Source organism: Melospiza melodia, chromosome 8, assembly GCF_035770615.1.
Source record: "Melospiza melodia melodia isolate bMelMel2 chromosome 8, bMelMel2.pri, whole genome shotgun sequence".
Classification (NCBI taxonomy): domain Eukaryota; kingdom Metazoa; phylum Chordata; class Aves; order Passeriformes; family Passerellidae; genus Melospiza; species Melospiza melodia.
The window spans coordinates 13,373,582-13,393,009 of NC_086201.1; the positions used below are offsets into that span (position 1 = coordinate 13,373,582).

A 19,428-nucleotide genomic window follows, 5' to 3' on the forward strand; every position below is an offset into this window, starting at 1 on the left:
AGGCACATGGAATTGGCCCTTGATGTAGCTCCTAAAAATGCCCACAAAAGTACTGACTTTTAGACTTTTCAAGCTAGTGTACCATGAGAGAGGAACACATTATTTCTTTAGGCTTTACTTTTTGTACACTGGAGTTGAACAGAGCAGCTTAGATTGCCTGGTTATAAAAGATAGCAACCAATTCACCTTTTGTGTCAGAGCTAAGAAAACAATAAAGGCTGAGGGTAGGAATGTTTACAAAGGGCTTTATAAATTCAACAAAGATGGCAAATACTTTAAATCAGTCTTTTAGTATATACAAACCTTCTTGCAGGAACTTGGAAGCAATTCTTTGTCTGTTTTATAACATCCCAGCCAAAATCTCATTAAAAATCTGAATGCAGTCAATTCCTACATACTTTCAGAAGAACAAATGTGAATTTCTGCAAGATTGCAGGTTTTCCAGTGGCAAAGCCTCACTGTTTCCCTTCCCATCTTGCAGCTCAGAGGCTGTGCCCCTGACAGCTCTGCAAACTGAGCATTTCTCCTGTAAGGCCCCTGGGAGGCCAAGCTGGTGCTGTACCTTGCTTTGCTGAGGAACAGCCACACTCTTCTGCGTTATACTTCCACAAAGACACTCAAACATAATTAGAAATCTTTCTCAGCTAATTCCCTCTGGGTGCATGGCATAACAGTCACAGATTTTGAGCACAAAAATAATGTGTGATTTGGACTGGCTTTGTGATTTTTTTCTGTATTTTCTTACACAAAAAAAGAAATTTATATAATTAAAATAGCAATTTCAGCTTTGAGAGAAGGCGCTTTTTTTCCCCTAAATCCTGACCACTTGTATTTGAACTTTTGTATTTGAATAATTATGAAAGAATTTGACCTTATTTTAAAATTTACTATCTTATTCTTTGAAGATTTGAAAAAAAACTTGAGAAGCAAGGAGCCCTTATTTCCCAATGCCATTGGAAGTATTCCCAAGACTTCCAATGCTAGAAGGTTTGGTTTTTTTCCATTAGCAGGTATTTTTTAAGACTTTGAATAAGTTTTTATACTGTATCTGTGTGCATTTGTAGGCTTTTTTCTTGTTTGATTGACCTAGATATGAAGCGCATCATGTTTGAGACCTCTAAGCAGCATGAGTTTCAATTTCTGGAAAGTAAATAATGTGAGTTTGGAGAAAATAGAAAATGGCTTCACTGTCCTTCCCTGACTTTCCCAAACAATCTTTGATACTAAAACTTAGATATAAAAACTTTTGGGAGTAAATTTTTTACTGTGAAGGTGGAAGATTGGAACAGGCTGCCCAAAGAAGTTTTGGCTTCTCATCCCTGGAAGTGTTCAAGGCCAGCTTGGATGGGGCCCTGAGCAGCCAGGTCTAGTAAGAGGAGTGCCTGCCCATGGCAGGGGCTTGGAATGAGATGATCTTTAAGGCTGCTTCCTAACAAAACCATTCTATGATTATATAAAAAAACCCTTGCCTTTGATTTGCTTTCTCTATGTGAAATTTAACTGAATATGTACCAACAGATAATTTATTTATGTTATTTTATCTACAGGCTGGAAAATTACACAGTGATATTTGTTTTAATTTTGATTTAGATAAGCAATTGCATCATTTTACTCTTTATTTCATTAGTGAAATAGGACTAGTAGAGTGAGAACCTGTCTAATAATGGGAAGATTCTTAGGAATTCTGATAGTAAAAAAAAAGCAGTAACATGAATAGGTGCTTCAGAAAAATTGAATAATAAACTCTTGAAAAAGGATGGGAAGCTGAGGTAAAAAGCCATTCAGTGACAGGCCACAGAAAGTATTTTATGACAGAAAACACAGAGCAGGGTCTTTCATCCAAAGAGTGGAGGAGGCAGAATGCCTTGAAGGTATGTTCCATATATGTGCAACTGATGCTGTTAGTAGATGCCAAAAAAAATTTAGAGTATCAGCCCCAGCATTCTGTGGTATTTAGTGTTGCTATTTTACTTAGTATTATTATTATTATTGTTGTTGTTGGTTTTGTTGTTATTGCTATCATTGTGGTTGGTAGATATGACGTGCTAGATATTGTCCATTAGTAGAGAAAATGGATGAGGAAAAAAGTGCAGTACAGGCTTTTATGTGAAAAACAATTCAAGGTAAGTAGCATAATAAAGAAAGGACTTTGGGAACGTCATGGGTGAGTCCAGGGAGGACTCGTAGGCTGCTGAAGGGGAACCTGAACAGTTGAAATTGGATAGTAGATGTAAAAGGGGTGGGTAAGGCAAAAGAGGATTCATTTATTTAATGTCTTCCTAAAACAATGGCCGGAGTGTTTTTCTGTTGCACTGCAGACAGTTTGTCCCTGGACCCCGAAGTCTCCAAGGCAAATGCCTATGGTTTCACTGGCTGCCTGTCCTCCGTGCAGTACAACCACATCTCTCCCCTGAAGGCTGCCTTGCGCCACCCCAGCGCTGCTCCCGTGACTGTCCAAGGCTCCCTGACAGAATCCAGCTGTGCATCCATGATGGAAGCTGATGTGAACACAGCCACCACAATATATTCCTCATCAGGTGTGTCCTGCTGGGAGGGCATTGGGCGGGTTAAAGGATGCTGTAGAGTGAGGTTTCCTTCCTTTGTGCTGTAATGCAATTGTGACAGTATGAACAGTGGAACTGGGAAGTTCCCTTTTCTCTCAGAATCAGGAGTGTTGAGCATGGGCATAAGGATAAAGCCAGACTTTAAAAGTCATTGTTCTGAAACAATGTTTTCAGACTCAGTTTCTGGATTGCCTAAAACATGCTTGCCTAGAACAAAGTCCCTAAGCCGTAGTGGGAAAGCTTTGAAAGTTTGGTTATGCACCTGATTTGTCATTCCTGTCCACTCCAGATGATTCTGGTGCTGCAGATCTCAAAGGACAACTTAAATGTTACACAGATTGTGCATTCTAGTGGTGATAAAGCAATAGAAGTCATATAAAAAACAATTCAAATTTGTTCCTGCCCCAACAGAAATGAGCAAAAACTCTTGTACAAACCCCTTGGCATGTGTGACTTCCACTGAATGCTTGTACTTCATTCTCTCAGACTAAAGAGAGGGAGCACTACTTGAGCAATACCAGCAAGATGATCCCAATTGTTTGTGTATCTTTTGCAATCCTGAAGCTGTCCTCTGGGAATCTGAAGTGTTTTGCATATGTGAATTTGTATGCAGAGAGGGAAGCTGAGAGCAGCTGGAAGTGTTGTCACCATGAACAGGGACTATCAAGTCACTGCTTTAGTCACCAGTGGATGTGGCAGGATTCTTAATGACCAGAAAAGGGTACAGATTAAAGGCTGGGTTTTGCCCCTTGACCTATAAAGCAACTTTCTCCTTTCTGATAACAAACAAAACTCTAGTTTAGATCATAATACAATTCCTTTCACATTTGTACTTACATCAAATTCCCATTTCCTGCAGTTTTTGCCTAAGATGTTCAGCAGAAAACAAATGATGCTATTAGCATTCTGCACAGGAAAAAGGCTGCTGATTACTCTGGAGAGTGGCTGCCAGTGTGCTTGTGCTCCTCCCCAGCCCCCCACTTCCTTCTCACTGCCTCCAGTTGTGTGAGGTGTCTGCTGTGATGCACAGACAAATGTGAGCCCCGAATGGGCAATGATACTGAAAATATGAACTCTCTGCCCTGTGATCTGTCACCTCAATGATCTAATTTTTCTAAGATTTTAGAAAGCACTAAAACCTGAGGCTCAGAACTTCAGGGCAGAACACAGAGCAGAGTGTAGCATTTGAACTTAAATATTTAAAGCATACAATTAGTTGCACTCTATTGTTAAGGTTAAGCACTGTTGCATCAGAAATGCAGAATTATTATAAAAACTTATGCCTGTCTTGGCACTCTGTGCTCTAAAATATGATTTCCCCTCAATGTGATGAATTATCTGACATTCCAGTCTCACTATTCACACTGGATTTGATTAAAGCCTGAATAAGAGCTTTAGAACAAGTGAGCTCTGAAGACTTCATGTCTTTATATGCTAAAGTAAAAGCAATGGGTGGTTGATTCTTGTTTAAAAAAAATTCCAATTTGTAGCAAATTATAATTTCTATAGATGTACTTGAACATTACATTTTCACATGCAAAGGACACATTTTAAGAAATAAAAAGAAAACAGAGTCAAGGATTAACTTTCAAATTTAGTGTTCATATCTCAATTCATCACTTCCAATTTCTCATTATTGAATGTCTGTGAAGAAAAATAGAACTTCAAAGGAGGCTGTACATGTCTATGTCGATATTCTAATGTGCAGATACAACAAAAAAGCCCACTAGGAAAACTCTTTAAGTGTGTGAAAAAAGCCTTCTATATTTGTAACTTGAAACAATTGAAGCTGTTTCCTTCAGAAAGGAATACTTGTGTTCAAAAAAGTTTCCTCCAGACAGATATGGAATAAAATCCATTCACAGATCTGAACACACTTCTTCTGATGAGGAAGCACAAAATGAGAGGTGGCTTACTGTGGTTTTTGATTTTTAACAAAGATCTGCAGATCACCTTCTTCCTCGCTGAGGCACGTGTAAAGATCTTGTTATTTTGAACTCTGTATTGATGGTATAGAGATAATAGACTTTTCCTGGGGTATTTTTCTTAATGTTAAACTGCTGTAAAAATTACAGAGGAGATTAAGGTGTGTGAATGGTGGAGTCTTGAGCTGCCTGTCCCCTGAGAGCAGCTCTTCAAGCATTTAAAGTTTAAAAAAAATGTCAGATACTTTCATTAAGTCTGGAACTACACAGAAAAGATTTGCTTCTGAAAGGCACCTTAAACAGTGAAGTTCTGTCTCACTGTGCTCATTGTGCTGAACCTGGTATTTCCAAACAAGCTCTGACTGGCTAGGGATGTGCCAGGACAGCCTGGGCTGTAGCAACTATGAGATGGTGAAGTTGAGGATCCTCAGAGGAAGGAAAAAAGGCAGAAATGCATGACTGCAAGCTTTGACCTTCTCATGGACCTGCTTGAAGAATCTCTCAGGATACAGACTTGGTAAGAAGAATGGTGTGAGGCCCAGACAGGTTGTAAAATCTTCATCCTTGGATATATTCAAAACCCAAATGGATACAGCTCTGAGAACCTTGCCCTAATAGACTTGGATGTGAGTAGGGGTTTGGACTAGATGATTTCTAGGGAGCCTTGTGACCTCAGCAGGGCTTCCAACCTCAGTGAAGCAAGCTGTAATGCCATCAGTTTTATCTCAAAGGAGGAGGATGTCCTGTTAAGGTCCTAGATGAGACCCAGTATTGCTATTCCTTGGCTTCAGAGTGTATTGTGTTCCCAGTGGAGACGGCTCTGCTGTTACAGGCCATCTGCTGCACTATAAAAAACCATCCTCTCCTTGTATCCTGATTTTATTTCTCAGGCAAAATGTAATTCTTGGGGCTTGTGGCTGTTGGCCACCATTTTGAAACTGCTCTTCAACATTTGTTCTGTTTTCTTCTCAGTGCTTAAATTCCAGTAACCAAAAATAGTGAAGTGCTGATTGCATTAGGTGTCAATCTTAAATAGTCTTTTAGGCACAAATAACATCTTATATAATTTTAATAAAAATTTAATTTTATACTTTTTAATATATAGTTAATAATTTTTCATTATTTTTTGACTAGTGCCATGCATTGGCACCAGTTGTGATTTTTTCTCTAGTACAGGAGAACTGTTGTAGAACAGATGTAAATTTTTAATTGTCACTGAATTCACTGACTTCAGCTGAGGGATGGGGTAAAAAATATCTCACCAAACTTCCATTATCCAGAAAGTTAACTCATCTTCAATGTGAAATAATGAATGCTCTCCTCTTCTAGTTTGTGAAAAGAAGTGAGTCACACTATCAATTTCTGACAGCCATCTTAGGGTATAAAATAATTGTAGGTTGTTCTCTTCTTTGACTAAATTTTAAAAAAGCCCTAAATTGCTAGTTTTGATTTATATAACTCATATATACTGAAAAATAAAGTGAGATTAATCTATTGATGATGTACAATATTATTACCCTGATCTAATTTTGAATTTAGCCATGTTTGAGCTTATATCAGAGGCCTGAGATCAGGCTAAATAACCCCAGATTTCCTTCCCAGTCTAACCTTTTGTATGATTCATTCTATATTATTTGTGTGTAAAAGTCTATTTTTATTCCTGTTCCAGTCCCACAAATGTAGCAGATGAGATGTCCCAAGCAGAGACTGCTTCTCTTTTGGGATTGAATTCAAGTTGTATATCTCATCTACAAGATAGGTCAGATCTAAATCTGCCCAGAATCCCTTTCTTTTGGCTTCTTTCTGGTATCATTTCTTAGGTAACAACAAAAAAGATAATAATACATCTCTGACTGAGAAAAGCTCCCAGTAGGATGTTTAGTTAAAATGTCTCTCTGATTCTTCTGATGAACTGAAACAACACTTTCAGGTGTTAATGTGAAACTTTCTGTTTCCCTTTACATATACTCTTAATAGAATTTGCTTCTGAAGGTGTACAATAAAATTGTTCTGCAAACTCATTTTATTTTTCAGACCCTTCTGGTTCAGTTCTCCAATCCCTCAAATTACATCTTCTGAAAACAGGTAGAATTCATGAGAGTAAGAGGGCACTTCTGTCTAAGCCACAGGGAAAATGAACAGTGTATACAGAAAATGAGTTCTCTTTTGTTTAACCAACTGCAGATCCTTTTGGGAAGACAGATGAAAGAGAACCTCTCACCAATGCAGTCAGAAGTGATTCAGCTGTGATTGGAGGTAACTTCATTTTTAAAGACTACAGTCAAAACATCGTTCTGTCAAGGCAAAAATCTAGGAGACTTTAAATCTGGGCTCCATGAAATCTAGTCCAAGGGGTTTTTGGTAATCTGAAGCAGGTCTAGTATCTGCTCTGTTGATTAGCATGTATCTGTCAAGCTACCTAAGTAGGCAGCTGCATTGTGGATTATTGTGGTCACACATGGATTATCAGAAACCTGAATCTTTTGAAATAGAGCTGAACTCTGCCTGCCTGCCTGCTTGAGCAGGGGATCTGGACAAGATGATCTCCAGAGGTTCCAGGTGTTCTCTGATTCCATGTGACTCTCTGTTCTAAGACCCAGCTAAGCAGCCATTTTTTTACACACCACCCTGGTGAACACTTTGCATAGAATTTGCATATCTTGTATTTCCTGAGCTCCCTCTTTGTCATCCGGTGGTGTAGTGGAACTCACCAGGTCATATGGAAGAATTTATGTACTGGGGAACATTGTCCTCATAATTTCATGTGTGGTTTTAATTTTCCTATAATGGCCTAGAAGACAATTTATCTCTGTTTATTTTATAGTACGCCCTGTAGTGAGCTGCCTTTGATAATATCTAGAAGCTATAAACCAAAGTGTACAAGGCTCATGCAAGGTTCCCAGAGATAAAAGAAGAAAATATGACAGAGCAGGAATTTGTATGAGCAGATCTAGTGTTTTAAAAGCAAACAAATACACTGAACTAACTTTATTTCCAGTGAAAGCATAATTTTACAGAAATTAGGTCAATTATATCAATACATGGGCTATTTTTAGAGCTCCTAAGGTGACAAAATACAAATAAAAAACTACCAGGGAGGGTTTGATAGAGGCTTATGGTTGTGAATGGACTGAGATGAATTGATCTATCACACCAACTAGCTGCTGTGCCTGGGTAAACGTGTTTTGGAGGTAACTGAGCCTTTTGTTTTGGTTTTCCCTCTTTCTCTCCTTCCTTTTTTACCCCTCCACAGGTGTAATAGCAGTTGTGATATTCATCATCTTTTGCATCATTGCCATCATGAGCAGATTCCTCTATCAACACAAACAAGCACATCGAAATAGCCAGAAAAAGGAGAAGGAATACCCAGAAAACCTTGAGAGCTCCTTTAAAGCTGACATTGACTTGCAAAACACAGTGAGCGAGTGCAAACGGGAATATTTTATCTGATGGACAATGCAATTTCTTCTTACTCTTCCTCCTCCCTTTCTTTATTCCTTTCTCCCTTCCTTTTTTCTTTTTATTTTTTTTTTTCCTTTTTGGATTTTTTTTTTCTTTTTTAACACTCATTTTTTGCTAGCTTCTTTTTCATTTGGAGAAGACCGCCCTGCACAGGAAATACTGAGAACAATCACAGTGCCTCATTCTCTGCACAAGAGCCTGGCAATCACAGTTTACTTCTGCAGCTCAAGAGACCTGTTACCCCATCCTACACAAAATAAGATCCACATGCACACCTGGTTTCTGCTGTCAGTTCTTGGATGTTTCAAAGCCCCTACATTTATTTGTTGTTATTTTTTTTCTCTGGAGACATTTAAGTCATTGCTTTTACACTAGAGCTGGACTATGTAAAGTACAGGTAAAGTAGTTGAACACATAGCTCTGCAGATACTGGGACAGGATAGAGGGAAAGAATGAGATCAAAACAGCTGATTTATTTCATGGGCTCATTTACAACAACCATAAAGAACCAGCCAAATTCTCAAATGTTATTTATTGATATATTGTCTATTGATTTAAATGGTGTTAAATTAATTTGTACCAGTTGAAAAGCTGGTATGGCATAAAGGAAAATAAAACTGTCCTCATTAAGCTCCTTCCCCCAACCTCCTGTCCTTTTACTGTAACTTTTAGGCTTCTCAGTACTTTTCCAACAATATATGTATCAACAATAAATATCATTCCCATGCACCTCTTTCACCTCCATCTCATAAGGCTGGCTACGTAGACCCAGCATACACTAGTATAACCCTAGCTGAAGCATGGAAAATAGTAGCTTGAATCTCCAAGGGGTTTAGGAAGCTGCTAGGACTTAGGTGCTCTATATTTGTCTGAAATTTTAGAAATGCAGCATATGCCTGTTCATGCCACATGGAGGATTATCACACACTGAGGTTAAACGCTGTTGCCCCTGTGGAAAAGAAAAAGAACATAGATGAGAAAAAAACCAAAATAGTTTAATCTTAAATATGACTCACACCTTCTGCCAGCTCTTCTAAAAAAAGAAAAAAGAAAAAAAGTCATACTACTTTAAAAAGCCTCCCAAAACTGCATGAAAGATTGATTTGTATTTCCTGTTTGTAGAAATTGGAATAACTTCTCCAAAACTAAATAGAGAGAGATCTGAGGTCATGTCTAAAAAGATGAATATTTGATAAACCTTCTTTACAAGGAAGAACACTAGGGAAACAAAGAGATCCCAAATACTCTACTTCAAATTAATCTTCACGCTTTTATAAAAGTCTTTTGTCCTTTCCTGATTGGGAGCACTACTGAAGAATCAGGTTCTGCCCTTTTTACTTGTGCTGCATGGTTACAGTGTGAGGATGAAAAACCTCCTTTTCAATCACAAACATCCTAAGGGTAAGAAGTGAAGGAGTCCCAGCCAGTGAGGTTTTGAACTCTCTGTTGTGTCCATGTGACATCTGCCTTTGCAGGGCTTCTAAAGAGGATGTAGAATTTGCTGGTGGTAGAATTAAGCCTAAGGTTAAGGGGAAGAAAAATCTTATTCATTGCAATACTCTTGATTTAATTTGAGCTGCAATTGATTGTGCAGCTAAATCTCCTTCTTTGCCCTACTCCCAGTTCAGTCATCCTGGGGTTTCCACATGGTGGTCCTTTTTACATAGATTTAAAATTAAGCAATCTCAAATTTACATAGATTTAAAATTAAGCAATCTCAAATCTCTGCTGCAATTAGCAGCCCACAGCAAACTAGAGATGAGCTTACACTTGCAACAGGTGCTGTTTTTCTAGGCAGTCCATTGGAAAGGTATGTTGGTGTTTACTGAAGTTTTTTGTTTGAGTTTTTTTTATGAGACGAGAGAGCAGACAAGGAAGAATAAATAAATAAATGACTGTTTTGATATGGTACCACTTCTTTTGGAGCATTCAGGGAAGAGAAAGCAATCCTGGAGTGACATAATTCTTATGTGAGGAGGAATATGAGACCAGCCCTTTAACCAGAACTCTTCATTGAGCAACTTTATAAAGCTATAAGTCTATATTGAAACTAGTTTGGTGCCATTCTTCTATGGTCAACTGCAGCCATTTTGGCACACACTGGCTGTTTGGGTGACACAATTATTTGACAGTGTTTCTGTGTGATGAGTATTGGAACGATGGATTGAGTAGCTGGGTTCCCTTTATGTTGCTTTGTCTTCAGTGGTAAAATCCTGGCAAAGCAATGATTTTCCTTCCTGCAGATCGAGCTGCTTTGTTTGGCATGGCAGAAGGGAGGAATAGGAGAGGTCATGGGCACCTCTGCCTGTGTTTGTCATCTTTTCTGAAATGGCCTCTGTGTGAGACATGTCTGATGTGCTAATGTGATTAATTGGCTACATGAAGAATGGAATAAGAAGGTAAAACTCTGAAAATTTAGCTAGCTTGGGGTGCATTTGTAAAAAGAAAGAACTTGATATGAATGTAAGCATTAGTATACAAAGACATTCATTTATATCTGTGGATGTACTGAGATGAGAAGATTTTATGCTACAAGGCTGAACAAATGAACAAATTTGTATGGACTTCTAAATCAGGATGTCAAATTATTCTTATTAAAGATAGCTAAAATATACTAAATGAAGTACTCTAAATATATACCCTTTTTTGGGTTTTGTTTTGTTCTAATGCTTTCTTTAATGAGGTCATAATTGAATTTCCTTCAATATCAGTTAAAAGCAATTAATTTTTTAAAAAAAGAAATACAGTTTTTAAAAAATCTACTAGAGCTACAATTCATTTTCCTTAGTTCAAATTAGAACTTTTTCCCATCTATTTAAAGCCATTTCTGCTACTTTTGTTAATGTTTCTTTTTAAATGGGGTGCATTCCCTTTTCCTTTTATCTGTCGTTCTTGGATAATATTTTTAAGTAAAGCCAGGGGATAATACTTTTTTACATAAATTTTCAGATTTCATTTCAGTGGAAAACCTGAGACTGTCAAAGAGTTGTTTAGAGGCAGTTTGGGTTTTCTTCCTTCCCCAAGACAAGTTTCATAATAAAAGTAAGGGACTGGTAGAAGGATACTGTCTGGTTTTTTTTTTCTCTTGGTGATATGATATGTAACCTATGAAAATTATTGGTGTTAGGCAAGCTGTGAAATTATGAAGTATTTTAGATATGGATTTCAGCACTGCAAATTCCTGGTTTCCAGAAAGGACTTGACCAATAATAGCCGTGCTTATAAAGATATTTAGTCATGCAGAAGGACTCTCTGTGAATGCCAGTGCCTGGCTATAGAAAACAAAGGAAGGCTGGATGTCAGAAAGCTAACTCCAACTAGTTTGGCTGCCACCTGGGTGAAGGATAGGCTTTACAGGGAATTTAGTCTCTTGAGGATGTGGATCAATGCTTAAGTGACTAAACAAAATGAACCTTTAACTCACATTAATTTCTGTGTCTGCCTTGCTGTGGAATGTTCTAATATACTACAAGACATTTAAATACCTGTGAAAATTGAGTCCCATTTCTCTTTTGGAAGTAAAACTTTGGTCCTAAGTAAGTTACCTATGTAATTGGCAGTTAGTATTTCATCTGTCCATATTCACTTATTAGAGACAAGAAAGTGTGAGTGTTTTGGGTCAATTTTTAAAATGTACACTGTTTTTATTTCTTCTTGTTCTTGCCATGGCTCCACACCTAGATTATGTCTGCAGTGAAAAAGCCAAATAAAAGACATACTTTAACTCATATGGGTTTAGCCAGAATTCCCACCTGGGACTGTAAAAATGACAATATAGAGCTGTGTGGTTATCAGAGTGTGTTCAGTCATGAGGTGCCTCTGATATTTAAGTTAAAATTACAACCAGATTACAAAAACAAGATGCTTTCTCTTGGCTTTATTTTAACCTGATCTAGCTAGACTTTACTCATCCTATTTATCAATTGCTCAATTTTTAGAGTGTAATCCAAACCTTTATTTTAATGAGATCTTTGTCTATATTAGCATTTAGCTGATCACATAATTCACATATTGGATGAGGAGCAGTCAATATATCATATTGTTTCACTATGGTGAGGGGTTATGAATCTTTTCCTAATGAAGTCAGTATTGATTTTGCTGACAATAAGATTGAGACCTATGAAGCACTTGGATATTGCTTTTATCTTTTGGGTTTGTTTCATTTTGCATTTGGTTTTACCAACTGCCTGTTCCACAATTGTCATCCAGTCTTGTCCAGCCCTGTGGTTGGTGAGGACAGGGCAAATGTCTCAAACATCCTGTAAGATTAAATGAGTCACTAGAGATGTCTTTTTCTCTCCATTCATTTTAGAGACAGGGTAGTCTCCTGGCAATAGAGAAGTTGCTTATAGCAGAATTTGCCAATGAATCCAAATTTTACAATAGTTTTGAAGATCAAGTAGACACGTCTCCACAGGTGACTATTACAAGTGACTTTTTTTTTTACTGAGGTGACAGCTGGGGTCAAGGAAGGACACCTTGCATCTAAATTACTCTAAAAATTGCTCTAAACATCTCTGTCTAGTAAATGTATACATCTCCTTGTAGGCAAATACATGAAAATCAAGTTTCAAAATACCACTTTGAGCTGGTGACAATCTGATTGATAATCTGTGGGGAAGTGGATAATTCTGCTTTCAGCCTGTTCTAGATCCAACGTCCATTTTTTGCCTCACATAGGAGTTTTGGCAGATAGCATACATGAAGCCAGATCCACACATTTCTGAATCTAAAGCTAACTCAGCCCTCTCAGATGCTTTTCTACATGTCTGGTGCCATTTGAGATGATACCTGGTATCTCTGCATTTCCAGGAAGGATCCAAGTCTCCTGTCTGCCATATCCTGGCATCTGTTAACCCCAAGTAGCTATGTCTGATACTTGCTGGCTTTTCCAATTATAATAAGTTCTCATCCAGGAACCCTAAGTTCTCAATGAGATGAATCCCTGAAAAAATAAACCCCATCTTCAGAACTGAATCAACCTTCCTCCTGGAAGTAAACCAGTCACTTGACATGCATGCTCCACTTCAAACTAACAAGAGTGTAGAGGAGGAGGAACTTGACCTCTTTGTGATCCATCTCATGCCATTGTTGTCACTCTCACCTACACAAAGTTTATCCTAAACAAGACTAGTTTTAAATATTCTTCTGCACTGCTGTTTTTTTCCACAGACACAAAGGCGTTTTTTTTCCATTTTATTTTTCAGAAAGCAACCCTTCATAAAAGACTTGAGCAAAGTCTGAGACCTTGTGAGTGCTATTTCAAAGCTTTCATGCAGTTTTTTAATGCCTACTTACCAAACAAGCCAAGTGATATAGCTACACCCCTGCCAAACCAAGGGCCTCACCCAGCATCTTTAGAGGTTGGTGGGAGGCCTCTTGCTTGACTACAGTTGGAGTTGCACCAATACCCTTGAAGTTTTGGGGGTTTTCTTCACAGGTTGCCATCACAGCTTCAAAGCATGATTTGTTCCCTTGTGTTCTGCAGTTTGCTGCACTTTCTTTCCCAGTGGAAAGTTCTTCATGTCCTCTTTCAGTGTGGGCGGCCCCCTCCTCCCTGCTACTTTTGTACATGAAACTTCTAAACACATTCTTCTTTTGGGTCTGAAGTAGCTTTTTTCTTTGACTGTTTATTTCAAGACATGCCTATAGAAAGTTTGAATATTTCAGTGTATTGGTGCTTATTTTTGTGATCTTTTGCACTAAGTTACTATGACAAGAACAAAAATTGGAAAAAAAGCACACTTTCTGGTGAACTCTTGTAATTTGTAAGCTCGTTGTTTGTCGTTTGTAATGTGTTGAGTCTACAAGCCGAGCTAAGGAAGGATTAAGGCAACAGTTTGTGTTGACAGTGTCACTCCATATCCAGTTCACCTCTGTTTTCTTCATCCCTCCTTTTTCTTTAACATGTGGAGCTATCAGATTGTTGCTAGGAGTCAGAGGAGCTTGTTTCACAATTCAAATTAAGATAATGATTTTTTCCTGCCAGTCACAGAAACCAAAAGTTCAGCTGGGTGTTCAATCAGAAGGGAGACACCACTCCATCGAGGAAATGTAGTCACCACGTGGTGACCTGTAAGGGGAAAAGAGGACATTAACATTTCAAACTACCAATGTGATGGGGCAGTGAAGGAGGCAAAAGCTCTTGGAAAACATGCACTGTTTGAAGCCACACACAATAACCATCAGGTGGATATGAGGCTTTTCGGTATTTTTCAGTGGTAGGTTTTCTTGCCAGGGAATGAATTGCTGCTGCTTAGTCTGCCAAAGCATAGTTTTAGTTGTCCTGATGATCTGTAAAGTATCAGAGATGTGCTCCAAACATGGGAGAGGATTTCAAAGCTCTGGCTGATACCGGATCCAGATCTTCCCAGTTAAATTGCTGGAACTCTCCCAGGTAGCCCAAAGGAGAATTTGGGATGGTTTCCCTCAAACAATCATAACATTTAATCAAATGTTAGGCACAGCAGGTGATCCAAAGAGTGGCGTTTGCTTAGAGACTTTCCACTCCCTTGTTTAGGATGCTTGTGGCAGCTTTTTTCTAAGCTGTGACTGCTGTTCACATTGCAACACTACTTTTTGACACGCCAGTCATAGCTCTCTTCACAAATTTGAATCCCACAGCCCTAAATAGAGTCCATTTGGAACTAATTCTGCATGGGGAATTATTTACTCATTTTTGCATGGCTTTTACAGCTCCTTCTTGTGTCCTTTAGGCACATCCTTTCCTGATGTGTTTTGTCATTGCTACCAATGCAGCACCAATTTTGTTAAGAAGGAAGAAGGGTTGTTTCTTAGGTGAAGCTTAGATACAGCCAGTCACAGCCTCAGTTTCCATTCACAACACAGTGGACTTGAAGTTTCAGGAGCTAAGGAGAGCAAACAGGTACATTTTTTTTTATTCAGACATCATAAAAATCTCTACTCTGTGATTTTTGCAAATGAAATCTGTAGCACAGACCATTATATGTAAATGATAGTGAGAACCTTAGCTTGTTGTACCTGACCAGCTTTGAAACCCCCTTTGTGAAAGAAACAAGAGACAGCTTCAGACCTGGTTGTAACCCTGTTTAGGTCAATGTAGATACATCACAGATTAATTTAGCCTCATATTGCTCTTGCTTTGATGATCTCCTGCAAACTGGGGCTGACATACATGAATCCAAGTCAGGCCCTCATGTTTGTCATCCCTTATTGCTGTCAATGAGAGTTGCATTCACTGAAATTGTGTTGTTTTCTAGCAAAACTGTGGATAAAAATTGGGATAAGGCAATGAACTTCAGCTCCAAAAAGCCCATGATATGGCTTAAGTCGCCTCCAGGAATTTCTAAAAATTTGTGTTTTGGGAAGGTTGGTCTGTGGGTGGTGTCTTGTCAGCCAATTCAGGAGCCAGCACACTAACACTGGAAGGATTGTATGGATTTTAATGGATAAAGGCACCCTTAAAAAAAAAAGAGCAAAATGGCAGCTGAGATTAGGTATTTTTAATAATAAAAAATTGGTTCTTTCTACAAATGAGCCCTTCATCATTCATTTTACTTTGTTCTACTCAAATTTTATTAAATAAATCTCTCAGAGCTCTGTTCATTTTATTAGCAAAGCAAAAAAAAAAAAAAAGGACTTTTTTTAATGGTTTGTCCAAGGGTAAAGCAAGAGTCTCTCAGTTACAGTAAAAAGCAAAATGGAGATTTAGATTATTCCCCTTTCACTATCTGGTTTTCTAAAGAGAATTCCACAGGACGTTGCCTCAGTCTAAGTCAGTTTTGTAGACAATGTAACATGTCTTAATACCCTGTTAAGGGATTGAAAAAATTTAGCCTTAGCTTCTTTTGTTTTCTATGGTTACTGTTGTACAGAAGAAAGACTTAAACTGTAAGTAATGTATATTTAATAAAAAAAGACTTTTTGTATGATTTTGTGTCGAAGACAAATGCCTCCTCTTGTGTTTTTATTTTATTTCATCTTCTAGCTGAATGAACATTAAAAAGTGCTGATTATGGGAAACCAATTTTCAGGTGTTTACATGTTAACTCCAAGCCAACGCACCTCACTGGATGATACTATTGATTTATTGATTTCAGCTATGGCTAAAAGTTAATGTCAGAGGAAATCTGATCATCACGCACATCCCTGACACAACTCATTAGTGCTGGTGGGCTGACTAAAAGTTATGTCTGCAGATATTGCAGATATTCTGGTTAGAAAACCTGCCTGCTCACAGCTCTGTAGCTCAGTGCCCGCACTCACAGATGTGTGCACACCCCTTCTCCCTCCCTGCCTGCCCTGCAGGAGCATCCAGAGCTCCTGTGCCTTCCCTGGGTGCCCTGTGCCAGCAGCCGCACTGCTGGCTGGCACAGGGACCACAGCCTGCTGCCCTCACACGTGTCCCTGGCAGGATCAATGGGACATGGCTCAGTCTCAGGGATTCTGTCCTGGCTTTAGGTGTTTGGTCTGATTACTTTTCCCCCTTCCCTGGAAGCTGAACATATAAATCTCTTAGTCTCCTTTGAAAGTCACAGTGTTTGATACTATCAACCAAGAACCAGTAAACACTGAGTTAGAAAATAGCATGAACCAAGAACCAGTAAACACTGATTTAGAATATAGCACATCTTAGGAATTACATAGAGGAGCACTCTTTCAAAAGTTTCACTTGCTTGGATCTGCTGCAATTTTCACCATAAACTTGTGATACTTACATAATCTGTGTGTCAGTCAGCCAAAGATTTTCATAGTATCAGAGGAGATGTGGGTCCCCTTATCTTAGGAATATCTCTGTGAGTTTTGTTTTTCCCTTTCATTTCTGGACAGCCTGTGACCCAGAAGGCAGGGCTAACACAGGTCTGTATCCTGCCTGGGCATGGGCTGTCTGGCAGGACAGCTTTGCAGTGCCTGCTTTGGAGTTCTACAGGGCACAGTGCCTTTCTCGTGGGGCTGATCCAGCCTAGCCCAGGCACCCCAGTCCACAGCACAGAACATGCACAGCATATTCTGCCATACAGAATGACAGAAAATTCACAGGTTTGACAATATAGCAAACTCAAAAACAGAAGGAAGCAAAGAAACCATGGAGGAAAGATTTTGCTTCCGTGTCTGAAGTACAAAGAGCTAAAGTTGTTTGTGATTGAAAACAGGAGAAAATACTTGGGTTTTTTTTCCTAATGCAATTAAGATTATCAAACTGTAAATAAACCAATATTACTGCTAAACCACTGGAGACCAATATATTGTATTTTAGAAGTCTAGTCAGTCTGTATGATTAATATTTCTCCAGAATGACTATATCACAGTTACCAGCAATAGAAGGATGTCTTTGTAGAGAGTCTAAAATTATAATATCTCCAGGTAATCTTGCACAAACTTTTTGTACTCCAAATAAAACAGGCACCAAAGCCAAACCAACAGAGCCCTCCTGGTGTCCCCTTGTCCCTGGTGCTGCAGCAGTTGGGGTTAGGTATCACTTTTCTTAGACAAAGCTTCAATAACAATTAATTCTACACTGAGTTGCTTTACTCAGGAAAAAAAATGGCAAGACAACTACATAAATCTTTCAGATCTTCTTCATAGCTAATATAGTGGCAGCAGTAACCTTACAAAGGTTTGTAAGGACAGTATAATCTTTACAGTTTTATTTTTAATCCAGACCTTGAAAATTAAGTCTGCATGGCTTACAGTCTGGAAATGTCAATGTTAATTGACTTTCATTTTTCTGAGTGGAGAGAGAAAAACTGCTTTCTTTTTCTTTAACACTTTAAGTGGGGGCTTTAGTCTCCCCCATGATTTTAGGGTAGTTTGGGCTTTTTTGGCATTTTTTTTCAATGCATTATGCTTCTTTCTTCCTGAGTAGGAACACAATGAGTTAAAGATATTATTCAGAGGTTACACTAAATAATTGCACTTGTGTAATGGGAATGCATAGATCTATTTGGCAGACTGACAAAACTTCATTTATTGCAGTTTATGGCTAGTTAGCAATGTCTGGAAGAGGGGACAAGATATCATTGTCAGTTGTGGTCAATTCTCCTTCTTCCTCAGCACCTGCTCTCCTTTTCTGTCATCAGACAGAATTAAGGAGGAAAAAAAAAAAAAAAAAAAAAACCTCTTTTGCAACTTCCACACGACTAGCAGGTGTTTTATGTTAAAGCTTTATTCCTTCAACCAAAGGCCCATGGGCAAATGTATCCAGGCAAATACCATTAAGTGAATGCTGCTGTGAAAGAAAGGCAGGAGCCCTGCTGGAGTCAGATGTGGCACTTTCTTGCTTTTTGCCCACAGTGTAAGTACCAGGCAGCTGCAGTCAATGTTTATTTTTCTCTACCTGTTGTCCTCCAAGTAACCATAAAAAGCAGCCATACAAGGTCATATTTTTTTTTCCAAACCCCGTACCAGCAATGTCTGTATTTACCTCTTCTTAGCTTGAGGTAATTTCTCTTCCTTTCTCAAAGCCTAAATTAAATAGCCTTTGCCTCAGTTTAAGCCTATTACAGCTTGTCCTATTGCCAAAGCAATGGAAAGAGCAGCTCAATCCCTTCCTGCCATGCAGCAGCCCTTTTCCTGTTTGACTATCTTGACTGTCTGTTTAGACATTCTTCTCTAAAAAAATGTTCTCAGACTCTGCAGTGATGGGGGCCAAACCACCCTGCAAACCAAAACACCGATGGGGCATCCAAAGTTTGGTTTAAGAGGCTGCTACAAATGCTCCTGCATCAGAAAGGAGCAGCCTGGCACAGACAACAGCTCTGTTTCCTATTACTGCTGGTGCCCAGGATGGAGAAGCACCTCAGCCCCAAATGGTTAAGTAAAAATCTTCCTTTATAAGTTCACCTCATCCTTCTAAAAGATTTCAAGCTGTTGTGAAGAAAGAAATCTGCTTCCAGCTGGGAGGAAACCATTTAAAAAGTGACAGGGAAGAGATTATTTTGGGGTTCTGTTTCCCCCACCAACACTGCCAAGGGTTCACTGAATACTGCAATAAGAAAGGTACTGCAGGAGGATTTATTTTTCCCAGAGCAGACTGTTGGGCAGGATCCTTACAGTGTGATCCAGAGTGTCCTCAACGCCAAGTTAAAGAAACTGCAGCCTAAAAGGAGAGTCCAAAGGGACTTCATGCATCTGTAAGGGCAGGGGATGGTCCTGGGATATAAAACCAAACGTTGTTTTGGGACACTACCGTGGAAAAAAAAAGATAATCAGTCATTCCTCAAGACCAATATTGGTTTATATGTGCATATAAATATATATATATATACTGACCCACCCACCCACCCAATATATATACACATACCAGATAAAATTCATATACCTACATGTACCTATATATATGGTACATCAATATATATTTATATATATATTTACATGTGTAAGCCCTCCCTGGCATACATTTCCACTTCTCAGCTATTGAAAATTATCCCTTGATCACTATTTCCTTGGAATAAATCCCTTCCTTTAAAGCAGGAGGACTTGAGTTTGCTAAGGCA

General features: G+C 38.7%; 1 protein-coding gene across 1 annotated transcript in view; it reads left to right on the top strand.

Moving 5' to 3' along the window:
• The window catches only part of CNTNAP5 (contactin associated protein family member 5), a 269,119-nt gene extending 253,237 nt beyond the window's left edge, over nucleotides 1-15,882 (top strand). Inside the window, exons 22-24 of the mRNA XM_063161822.1 lie at nucleotides 2,319-2,537; nucleotides 6,674-6,745; nucleotides 7,743-15,882. Coding sequence (XP_063017892.1) covers nucleotides 2,319-2,537; nucleotides 6,674-6,745; nucleotides 7,743-7,939 — 488 coding nt within the window. The 3' untranslated portion in view covers nucleotides 7,940-15,882. The remainder of the gene's footprint in view (nucleotides 1-2,318; nucleotides 2,538-6,673; nucleotides 6,746-7,742) is intronic.
• The last annotated feature ends 3,546 nt before the right edge of the window (nucleotides 15,883-19,428 follow it).